General features: G+C 36.4%; 1 protein-coding gene across 1 annotated transcript in view; it reads left to right on the top strand.

Annotated features, from left to right (window-relative positions):
• Positions 1-12,350, top strand: part of LRP1B (low density lipoprotein receptor-related protein 1B) — a 582,545-nt gene that overhangs the window by 228,905 nt on the left and 341,290 nt on the right. The window contains exon 7 of the mRNA XM_010575228.1: positions 9,380-9,542. Within this exon, the coding sequence (XP_010573530.1) occupies positions 9,380-9,542 (163 nt within the window). The remainder of the gene's footprint in view (positions 1-9,379; positions 9,543-12,350) is intronic.

The raw sequence follows: 12,350 nt of genomic DNA, 5'->3' as shown, positions 1-12,350 counted from the left end.
CAAACTATAATATGAGGGAAGTGACATTAGTGGGGGCTGTACAGTGGTTTTGAGTGTTTTGCAGAACAAGTGTGCTGATAGCATCAGGTGGTGACAGTGATTCCTCTGTTAAAGGGAGGGAAAAAAGATGGAGAAAACAGCTTAATGTCCTTTAATAGAAGCAGCAATTTCTTTTTCTTTCCTTAGCAACCCTACAAAAAGAGGCTATCTCATCTAGTAAAATACATGATACGGTTTTGTTTCAGAGATATTATGTGGAACAATAAGGTATATGTTTGCTAACTGTGCAGGTTATAGTTTTTATTATTGAAGATATTTTTAAATTTTCTAGTATCCTCTAAGTTGTAATTCTCAAGCTGGATTTAAATTGGACTCGGTATGCAGATTTCAATTACATTATAAACAAGTTCTGTAATAAAATTTATTTTAGCAATAAAATTTTTTGGAAAGTGTAATGTCTTCTCCTTTTCCCATAATATGTTTGAGATGAAGATAAAGACTTTTGTGCCCAATATGAATATATCTATATATCAGAATGAAATATTCTATGGTCAGTATTACCTTCTGATTAAAACTGAATGTAATAATGCCCTTTGGGGGAAAGAAACAGATTGATTTGTAGCACTAGGTCATGTCATGTACTGCATATTCATATTGTCTAGACCGTAAATTGCTAATAGCAGATATAGTGAGCTCAAAATGAAATTATCCTACAAAATTATGACCTGCATTTTACCTGCAAGAAACAACAGCATACTCCAGATCCTGTGAACCAGTGTTGTCTGACAAATGCTACCTTCTACAAAAAGCGTGCAATAAGAGTTTCCTTTGATCCCTAACCCTTTTTTTAAGAGCCGACAAAGATAATTTACTTCTACATTATCCCCCCAAAAGCGTTCCTTAAAGCACCATTGCCTACCTCTGGTGTTAAACTGTTCAAACTTTCTCTGGAAGTCATTTTCCTTAAAGACTTTGTATTGCAAAAGTAACTCCATATTTTACTGACATATCTTTAAAATTGTAATAATCCACTACTTAGCGTCTTTATGGGAAAATGTTTAAGTAACCTTATTTTTGTGTGACGATGGTTTATGAAGTTCATAATATGTGCAGCAGGCAGTCCTAGGAAGGTGGAAGGTTGTACACTTTTGCCTTTGATGGAAGGTGGTTAAACGAGGCAAGCGTTACAGCCTAGTATAGCCGCGTCGTTTTTCCCGCAGCAGTTCTCTTAGTCCACATGCTTGATGGGATGCCTATTGCGGCTGAATTATGCTTTAATTTTAACAGTGGATGGCTTAACTGCTTTGAAGTAAATAACTGGGTTTGATTTACAGTCTCAGCAGATTTATAAGAAGCTTTTGAATGTGCAGTTAAAAAAAAAAAAAAAAGAGACCGTTATAGCTATGTACCTCTATAAATCTGTCTTTATTGTTCAGTATGTATGCAGGCTACTGGGACCCCATTACAAGTTTACAATCACTGGGCAATATGTTCGAAACTCAGTAATGCAGAAATTAGAAATGTTATGGTTTTCAATTATTCTTACTTGTTTCTGACATGAGATTGATGTCAGAAAATTCACTCCTTATAAAAATCTTAACACTCAGGATTAAAAGATAGGGTCATTCATAAGGCCCTTATTTCATTGATTCACACTTTTTCCTTACTCATTTAATCTGTTGGCATCACAGCCAACTCTGTGACTCAAGACCCAGTAATAGCAAATTTCACTCATTTTACTTACTCCAGAAACTTGATGCATTGTGTGGTAGAATCATTCTATAACACGAGTAAAAGAAGAAATACGCTAAAAAATTTAGGACCAGATTTTGCTACCCTGCTTTAAAATTCCTGGCAAAGGCACAGACCTAAGCACACCTGGGGTCCGCCATCATCACATTTCCTCAGAATGCTCTGTAAACAGAGGGATTTGTTAGAAGAGGAAGGTGTGATTTTTTGTTGTTATTGTTCTGTAGATCCCAGGGTTCCCAATGGGAGGAAGAAGATTATTGTTAAACCCGCGTTTCTCTCTCAGTACCTGCTCAATGTTCAACCTCAGCCAACGTACTATGGCGTGCCTGTCTTAATAACACTCCGTTGCCTGGCTTCCATCTGTAGTTATGTGTCTCATAGCGGCCTAAGAAACTAAGCCGTAGAAAAACTGAAAAGTCTAACTTTTGTAGAAATAGCAAAAGTTTACAACGGGACTGTTGCAAGGCAAGGGAAAGGTAGAACAGGGCCACCGGTGGGCCAAAACTGTATTTTGAGCTGAGCAGCAAACTTGCGTAGCTATCTGCAGGTCTGCTTAAGAGGCCCCAAAACTGGCTTCTGTGACCGGATCGTGTCATCGGTGCTCAGACACCAATTCATAGATGTGAGGACTGGCAGGGATCTTGTAGGCCTTCATGGAGTCTTCTGGAAGGTATGGAACTGCTAATTTTAAATCCTCCTAAATCATGTGAAATTTCAGGTGTTGGATCTTCTCTTCTTGATAGGTGGGCTGCATCCAGTAGAAGGCTAAAAGTCTGATTTTAAACAGAAAGAAAAATGCCCATACGCAATAAATGCCTAAATGTGTTCTTTTCTGTACCTAGTTGGAAGCTGAATCCTTGAATCTCTAAGTGACTGGATAGACTACGTCTCTGAGAGACTAGGTGTCTTCATGAGCTATCAGGATGCTTTCATTAAGTATTCATAATATTTAGATTAGGTTCATATTTTTGAAAACTCTTCAGCTTGGGGAAACTGCTATTGTCTAAATGTTCGCATTTATAGGTTTTTAAAGCAGTATCTTCTAATATCCTGTAGGGTTGGAAGAATACCAACTGTATTTTTGACCGCAACCCAATTTATTGAAATATAAATTATGTTACTGGGCAAACAAGAGGAAAAAGTTTCTTTTCTTTTGAGGAACTTGGAAGTCTGGATGCTTTAAAGTGCTTCTTTAAATTTAGTATGTTCTAGGTTTTGCATTATACTCCTTACAAACAGTATCTGAGAAGGCCGATTTAATTCAAAGGAATCAGACATTTGAGGATGAGTCATTTGAAAAAGACGGATTTTTTCATTTGATTTTTCATTTTTAAACATATGCAATAATCACTCAGGACATGGCTGTTAAAAGTTTAGACACCAGTGTGTTTAAGTTATTGAATAGTGACATTTTTAATAAAAATCATATTTTGTAAATGGCTTTGCAGACATAATTATGGCAAATTGCTGTCAGCAGAAGGGGCACAGAAAAATCTATGCCAGCTTAACTTTCCCAAGCCACAGTGTCAGTATGAGGTTGTCTGGGCTGCTGATTAGGAACGTTACTCTCAGAAGAGAGGCACAGCAAAAGCAATGCTTCTGCAAGACTTCACAGCCTGTCATTTATGCGTGTTTTAAATGCTATTTTCCTGCTCTGACAATTACTGGCTATTTTAGAAAAAGAAAGGCTTGCTACCATTTGTCTTGATATTCAAAACTTGGCTTTTTACACAGGTAGAGGCAAAAAGCCTATCCCCAAGTTGGTTGCTATTGTTCTTTGGAATAAACTTTGTTCCTTTATAAATAGATAATTTTATCTCTTTTTTTTTCTAAATAGATATTAAATTAAACTAAGCAAGTCTGGCCATGTCTGGCACTTTTATTATTTGTCTACCTTAAACAGTTCTCAAAGCCTCACCTGCTAAAATCTCAGCTTTCAATCAAAAAATGAAAGCAGCTTTTGAGTCGTGCAGAAATAAAATGCGTATATGTGGAAAAAAATACACCCTGAAGGTTGAGAAAACAGAGGGAAAGGCACAATGTCTCAAATACGTTGTCCCATTTTCACTTATTTTTTCTCTTATCTCATTTTTTATGGGTTTGGCTTCCAGATTCATCTTTTTTCAACCTTGGTTTCTGTCTCACCTCTTTTGACTCAGCAGGAAGCAGGAGATGCTTCCCTAGTCAAAATACAGTGAAGCAAACCCTTAGTTACTCCAGGCTGGTTTATGAAGGCGAGCCCAGGAGGCAAACAGCTATTGACATAACAGAATGTAGAGTAAGCGGGTGCGAACATGCCCAGGAGATCTGCAGATCTCTTCTCCTGGCCTTTGGGGAAACGGGGATCCGAAGGTGACTCTTCCCGGCACGAGGCTCTTGAGCAGCACCACCATCGCGCTCCTATATTGCACGACCGCTGGGGACTACACTGACATCTTCCATGTGTTAGGATGCTCGTTACAGAAATGTTAAGCTCCTGAAAGTTTTATTACAGCGATCCTCTCTTGCTTCTCCAAAGCGTCTATTCCCCTAGCATATGGCCAACCGTCCAAACTGTTGCACAGTCCTCAAAACCGCCGTGCTTGTATAATAGAATAAATTAAACAAGTGACTCTTAGCAGACCTGACTACCCGCGACAACACTGAGCTGCTCTTTGCAAAGCGGAAAGATTTCTGTAAAATAAACACTTGATGTTTTGGCGCAGTAAGAGTAGCAAATGGTTCCCTCCCCGCAACTGTGGTTTCGAGGCTGCGTTCATGGGGAGTCAGGGTACCTGCCCGCCCACGCTCTTTTATTAAAGATAAAACCACCACTTTTTAAACCACTTCCCCTTCTCTCATCTCCCCCAGGCAAGCCCAGAATACAGCATGAAATTCCTGTGCGGAAGTTTGAATATTACATTCATTCGAAAGAGGTGTATATATATGGGTTATGGAAAAAAAAAAACTTAGTATTTTTTGGGGTTGGGTTTTGGGGTTTTTTAGCTTTTTGGGTAGATCAAAATAATTCTTCCTTTAAGATCAACTTTCGCAAAAGAAAAAAAAAAATTTTTTGTGAGAAAAACACAGATTATTTTTAAGCATTTTCAAATATATACATTAATTTTGGGAAACTGCAAGCAAGAAATGAATACTGAATTGCTGTATATATATATTAAAAAAAAAAAAGTCCAAAACCATGCCCGAAAAGCAAGAGCAAACCATGATTCTTATTTTCCATAGTAACTGTTGATGAAATTGTTACATCTTGAGTCTTGAGTAGATTTCTGAGTTCCTTTAGGCAGTCCTCATTGCAGTCACGTTCAGAGCAAGGAAAATTTTAAGTATATAAGGCAGTAGAAGCTAAGGTCTTTCCCTTAAAATAGAGGGAGGTTGTCTATCTCTTTCATTATTAACCAAAGCATATGGGAGTGCAATGAGCATTTTTAGTTTTCATTATATTTAATCCAAAATCATTCCCCAGTTCACTCAGAAGTTTCTAAAAAAGACTCCAACTCCTATGAGTTCCACCAAGTAGTTTGCTTAGATCATTTCTCACATTAAAAACAAGAGATACTTTTACTGAAGTGTATAAATGGAGAAAGATTACTAATTTTTGTGTTTCTAGTCTTTCTCTAACGTCTGGAAAAAATGAAATCTGTTAATATAATATTGATTTTAATAGGCAGTATATGTGCTGAATCGCGATTACAACGGCAGTATAAATACAAGAATACGACGCTGCTTTTCCTTCTCTCCTGTTAACTGAAGTCTTCTTGTGCAAGTCTTGATTTGAAATTGAAATAAATGTAGTAATGCGTACAGTACAAGTTATATGTTTGGAAATTAAAGTGAAAAAAGACAGTCATTCAATATGACTCTGAGTTTCATAAACTATATTTTGGCCATAAAACATATATTCCCAGTGCCCTTTGAAGATTTAGCCACTCTCGTGTAAAATTGCTATTTTCTCTAAAGGTATAATAATATTTGTGTGTTTAAAAAACCAGGAAAAGTATACTTCTAGCCACACTTTTGCTTGTGCCCATGGTCTACATAATGTCATTAACTAGAGTAGAATTTAGACTGTATGATGTCTTAACTATTCTTTATGAAGTCCTTAAGAGGAAATCCTAGTTTTTAGAAAGTAATAAAGGAAGGATGATCACATTTGGCAGAAATATTCCAAGGAAACTATTATTAATATAGGAAAACCTCAAAAATATATACAAGATTGCTCAGAATAAACATCTGTGTTTTCCACGTGAGGTATTTCTTTTTAGAGATTTCTGAAACTGAATGAAAGAAAAAAAGATTAATTACTTTAAAGTTGTGAGTGGTCTAGACATCTGTACGTATTGGGTTTTAATATAGGAGTCCAGAAATAGGCATGAAATTAATTCAGTAACTTCTTGAGTACTAGCAGTTATATATATTTTAGAAGTCTGCAGTGCAACCAAAACCTTATCTCCATGGTGTACAGTGCATTGAACTTGTGTGAGAACTGGAGAGCCATTCAAAGCAGCTTAATGCACAGCTGCTAGCAAAACCATAGAGATTAAAAGTTTGATTCATAAAACCTGTTATCTGCTAACTAAGTGGATTTTTCATGTAGAATATAATTTTATGGAGGAATGGACTTGGACAATTCTTCATAAACTTCTCTTGTGAGAAACCGCATATGTCCAGTGCACCTCAGAGCGCGTGGTACAAAGAAGACAAAACCCCCACCAGATCAGTGGTACCTAAAATACACAATGTATTTGCAACTGTTAAATGCAAACGCTCCTGTGCGTTGGGTGTCCAGGCTAATTACTCGATTACAGTGATGTACTGCCCCAGAAGGTCTATTTTTGAGAGAAGTGTTTTTTGCATAGTGGGCGATCTCTCTTCCATTTCATGCAGTAGACTTCTGAAGAAAAATAGGAATTGATGTGCTGCTTTTTCTGGAAATTCTATGATTAAGTCTTGAAGCATAGCATGCTTTGTAATGAACAGCTTTACAAGGAAAGCAGTCGTAATGAGCCTAAGTCTCTCAAACAGCCGGTGCTGCTGGGACCTCCGTGCCCTTCCCAAAGACAACCTGCTGCGGAAGGGAGATCCGATAAATAGGTGTTAAGAGCTACCGATCGTTTTTGAAGTCTTTGACACCAAGGTTATGGTGTGAAATTACTTCTGGATGCCTCACTTGCCTGGATTGCTGAGCAGCCTCCATTTTAACTGTGTGATGCAAATGGTTATCCCTAATATGACCTGCAATTAATTGTCCTTCTTTTCCATATAAAAAACCCTGGTTAGTGCCATTTCTTGTGATACATTAATGAATAACTAAGGAAAGAATAGAGCCAACATTTTATAAATGTCAGTATTGTTATATTAACAGATCTAATAATCTGTGTGTGACATGCCTTTCAGGTGTATATCACATTTAGGTAAAAATAGGTACTTTTCCCACAGGTTAGAAGAAAACAGTACCCTCCTCCAGTGGGCTGCTACTTAAGCTTGTTCCTTTTCACCCTCTTCCCAATGTATAGCAGTCTTCCGGAGCTCTCACTGCAGGAATTTTATTTCTACAAATATTTAAAATTGAATCCCTTTTGTAACTTTCATCCTTTATAAATAATATTTTCAGAAATGCTTCTATTACAGGGAAGCCTATCTTCAATTTTCAGAAGTCTCATTGAATCAGTGAGCCATAAACCTTTAATTCTACGAATCTAACTTCTGAAAATGGAAAGCAGACACATTGAAAATGCTTGAACTATTACTGATTTCCAGAGGGACAGAGTGTTTTTCTGATATTTTTAAAACCATGTCCTATATTTTGTTTGGACAAGGAGAAAAAAAACCTTTTCCTCCCTATTGTCTAAAGTATGTTAGCGCTCGCATATGTCTCGTAGTGTACCTGACATTGGCCTCCTCTGGAGGTTGGATACTGGACTAAATGGAGCATTTCTTTATTCTGGCTCAGCAGATCTTTGTAATAGGAGGTATCAGAAGGGAAGCGGCATAATATTCGCTTTGACTTAAAAGGAAAATAAATAGCAGAAGGGGAGAAATCTGAGATAGAAGAGACAGCAGTGAACTGTGTAATGGGATGGCTGAGATGGAATACATGATATTTTATTGAGTAAATCTTGTTTATGTTACCTGCACTTTGAAGGACAACGCATGAGTCTCCATGTCTGTTTTAAGTATTTAGCAAATGCATGAATCATAAGCCCTCAGTTATTGTCAAAAACTTAACGACTACAATTTTTTTTCTGAATCAAGTTTACTTTATATTCTCCAATGCACATGTAGGTGATGGTAGCAATAGTTTCTTGCTGGAGTGTGGAAAAAAACCCTAAAAATTCAACTTCTTAAGGGTAATAGAAATACAGAAAACTGAAAGTAACCAAAAAAAAAGCTACTATGTGAGATGGTATTTTATCCCATCTGGTTTTTCTCATCATGAAAGAATTGCAACTTATGTTAGCAGTATTTTGAAACCACTGTACTATAATGAATATATATTTCTCTAAATAATAAAAAAAGAAGAATATTTATCATTGAAAACTTTTAACAGGAAATATAGTAATTGAGTTATTCTTAATTTAAGAATAACTGACTGTGTCTTACAGAGTGGTATCATACAATACTGTCAACAAGAATAGGAAGTAAAGAATCTTAGTTAAATGAAATTGATAAAGTTATGTGCTTTGTGCTTCTTTATACTTTTGCTCACTGTAACAGTAAGACTATGTATGGACAGTTAGGTTGACTTGTAAGAAAAATGCAGGATTTAGAAGGCATTTACAAAAAGTGGTTGCAGGATCCCACAAGAAAAAGAACTGACTGTTTTAAAACACTTGTGTAAGGTAGGTGTGAAGCTACCTGAGCATCCCGAGCAGGAAAACTCCCGGCCTCATTGTTAAGAAATGCCTCTATACAAGTATCATGTAGACAGGGACTTTAATGCTACTTATTGTGGCAGTTGAATCAGAAATCTGGCAGCATCCAGTTTTCTCAGAACTACAAAAAACCCCCATAATTTAAATGAAAGTGCATGCATGCACACATGTCTGCTACTACATACAATGGTTTTATCTACTCACAGGTTTTTTTTTTAATTTCTGTGAAGTATTTATAATCTGGTTTTAGTCCCCTTTAAGCATAACTAATAAACTTTTATAAGCTTTATCCGTGTAGCATCCCCATGGTGTAACAGACATCCTAGAACGCTAACTTCAGAACTTGAATGGCTTCAGAGGCTGCCTTCCCACTGCCATCTGCAACCGCCAGCGTTTTGGACCCCTGTTTCACTGATGCACCATCGTGCAGTCATGTTGCTTCTGAATATACCATTAAAAAATTCACAATGATTAACTTTCACATACTTAAGAGAACTACAAACAAATATGTATCTTTCACGCCCTTGAAGTTGCAATCAGACTTTTGTACTTAAAGAGAAAAAATTCTCTCCAACCAATATTTGTGTGTTGAGAATCCTTATTATATACCATATAATACACGTAAAAACAGCTAGAGCTTTTTAACTGAGTAGAGCATCTTCTTGGTGAAGGAGCCAGCAATTCAGTTATTTGTATTACAATTGCACTTCTGAGCCTTTTTTTCTTTCTTTTTTTTTTCTTTTTTTTTTTGGCAGATGTACAGCAAATAGCAATTGACTGGATCACTGGAAATTTTTACTTTGTGGATCACGTCAGTGACAGGATCTTCGTTTGCAACCAGAACGGATCAGTGTGCATTACCCTCATCGAGCTGGATCTCAATAACCCTAAGGCCATAGCTGTTGATCCAACGTCAGGGTAAGATTATTTATCTGCATTAGGATTTATTTTATATGATGTGTGCTTGTCTGTGATGGCATATGGTGTATCTGTTTCATTCAGGTGTTTTATAAACTGGTTTTTCACTGGTGTATTGAGTTACTTGTGTAGTTGCTATAACAAAAACAGTAATGTGTAATGAACTTGTAGTAAGTAGTTAACTACATTAATTGCAACATGTGCCTCTTAACTTCTCAAAATGGAATCGAAAATGAAAAAAATAATTTTATCCCTACCTGTCATAATGTTTTCTTTTGCCTCTGCTTTTCTGTAAATTGTGTTTCTAAGTAGAGTACATGGAAGAGGAACTTTCAAGGTTTTTTTATACTGTATCCCTTCAGTTGCAGGAATATTGGAAATGGCTTTAACAAGTTTAATTACATTAAAAAGTGGAAGAATTTTTACTCTGCTTTAGAGGGTCAGCTATAATGGAAAAATTACATTGCATTTGCTTTTTCTCTTCCATAGATACATTCAGCATCACTTGGGAATAAAGCCTTGCTTAAAATACAGAGTGCTAAAAGTCTTCCACTCTATAACAGCCACCGGCTGGGAAAAGTTTTCAAGCAAATGATGAAGTAAAAGCATAATTAAATAGGAATAGGAATAGGATCAAGTTGATTTAAAAACTAAATTTTGGTGAGGATTTTAGAACAGGGATTTTTATCTTGGTTTTATTACTCTGTAAGTAGTTTAGACTGAAATGCCTGATGGAATATGTCCTAAACCGCCATAAGCCCCTTCTCAAAAAATACAAAAATATTTACTGTAGAACAGCTTGTCATCCTTGTGTGGACTTTTGTCACTCTTTATTTAAAGCCTGATTGAATATTAAGGTGCATTATCACAATGACTTTAGTTCTGACAAGAACAGCTTGCATGTAAAGTTTACAAAGAAGTTTTATAATGTGATTCTTGAATATAGCTGTATTTCTATCTGCAGCAGATGGTAAGCTTGACTTGATCTGACTGCAGAGTTGTTTTAAAAGAAAAATAAAAAATCATGTATAAATTGATTTTCTGCAAGTTCTGATCTGAAAGAACTCGAAGCTTTCAAATTTGCCAACAGCAGCCTTTTTTCTATACGTTTCCTTGTATATTCTTTGCTGGATTTACTAGATGAATCCAAAGCTTGTCATTAGCTAATCTTATCTGTCAAGAATGTAAGAATCGTATCCAACCCTTTGATTCTGTGAGGAGGGGTGGAATGGAAAAAGAGAGACTGTTTTTCCTTCGTTTGGTATCTGTTTGCTACAAACCATTCTTACTCAGATAGTTGCCTTTTTCAGTGCCATATTCAAGAGTAGTAGTGTCTATTTTAGAGTAGATGTAAGTGCTGGCCTACATGTAGGAAAGACCAGAAGTGATTAGGATACTTCACAGTGTGATTCTTCATACAGAAATACCAATTTATTCCGTGACCGAAACACCAGGCGGAAAATTTTCTCAGAATACGTTTTGTATTTCAGCAGTTATTTCTTTACTGGTTTTATTGGCAGTTTTATTAATTATCTGACATATGTTGTTCTGTTAATCAGATATCTAACATAGATTTTAACTGGTAAGCCCCAACTTCTATATTACTTCTGCTTATTTGTGACTGGGTTTTGGTACAGAATGCAAACAGATAATCAAAAAGCATTCTGGCTACTTAAATAAGTTTTGTTCCTTCTTTTTTTTTTTTTTTTTGGTCTTTTCTGCTTTTTTTTACTCTTTCATGCTGATAGTAGTTGAGACATATTTCTGTGTCGAAGTATTGCATGATATTGCTGTCTAGGTAACTTGCTGGTTTTATGTTATTTAAAGAATCACAAAAACATCCATACTAAAAATGTGTTGCAAGTTGAGCACTGAATGAGTGAGTTGCATAAAAGTGTGTGTGCAATGACTTCTTAAGGCAGTTATGTTTATACACTCTAAGCATATGATTATAAATCACATTTGGTTTTGGTTTTTTTTTTTGTATTTAAATATGAAGCCCAGGCTGTTATGGGAGTTTTTATCTCCTGTAAGAATTACATATTAAGGTATTTAATGTAATTACATTGTAAGGTATTTGCTCCTGTAACGTGTGTTGCTGTCGTGGTATGTTCATCGGCCCCAGCGGTCTACAACCTGAAGGTACGCTCGCACAGAGAAGACCATTTCCTAGGCTGAGGAATTCAGAGCTTGGATCACAAGCCTTTATGTCTGTGATGAACTCCCTGTAGTAGCAGAGGGTCAAGCCCTGCTATTCTTACATGTTCACATCTGTGCTGTTATGCATTTAGTTGTTTCATGAACCAGAAATTCTGCCTTTATCAATAAAACAACTAAAGCACCGGTGGAAAATTTCTTCATTCCAACTGGTTCCCCTTGTCGCACTCAAGAATATATATTGAGTGTGATTAATTTTACATCTCTGTGCCTGCGAGTTTTGTTAGATGTTTAGTGGTGATGGTTTTATATATTCTTCTGTGAGCTTACAAACGAACTTGAGCTAGTAAGCTTATTTCATATCATACAATGAATGAAGTTCCGTTATTCTTCTAAAACTGAACTTTAAACTGAGAGAAGAAAGATTCTGCTATTCAAAAAGCTCTTGAACAAGCAAGTTAGTTATGTTTCTCATGTAAGCATGTTACTTTGCCTTAGGATTTCAGCACTTTTATCAATCTGAACTGTGTTTCAGTTTTTGGTTATTCCAGACTATGTCTAAGGGATACCTACCTGAAAAATCCCCCCCCCCCCCCCCCCGCCCCCCGCCACCCCCCATCAACACCACTTGCAATTAGCCAGTATTCTATA

Source organism: Haliaeetus leucocephalus, unplaced genomic scaffold (genome assembly GCF_000737465.1).
Source record: "Haliaeetus leucocephalus isolate CR32 unplaced genomic scaffold, Haliaeetus_leucocephalus-4.0 Scaffold451, whole genome shotgun sequence".
Classification (NCBI taxonomy): Eukaryota; Metazoa; Chordata; class Aves; order Accipitriformes; family Accipitridae; genus Haliaeetus; species Haliaeetus leucocephalus.
This window is presented reverse-complemented; position numbering and strand designations above follow the sequence as displayed.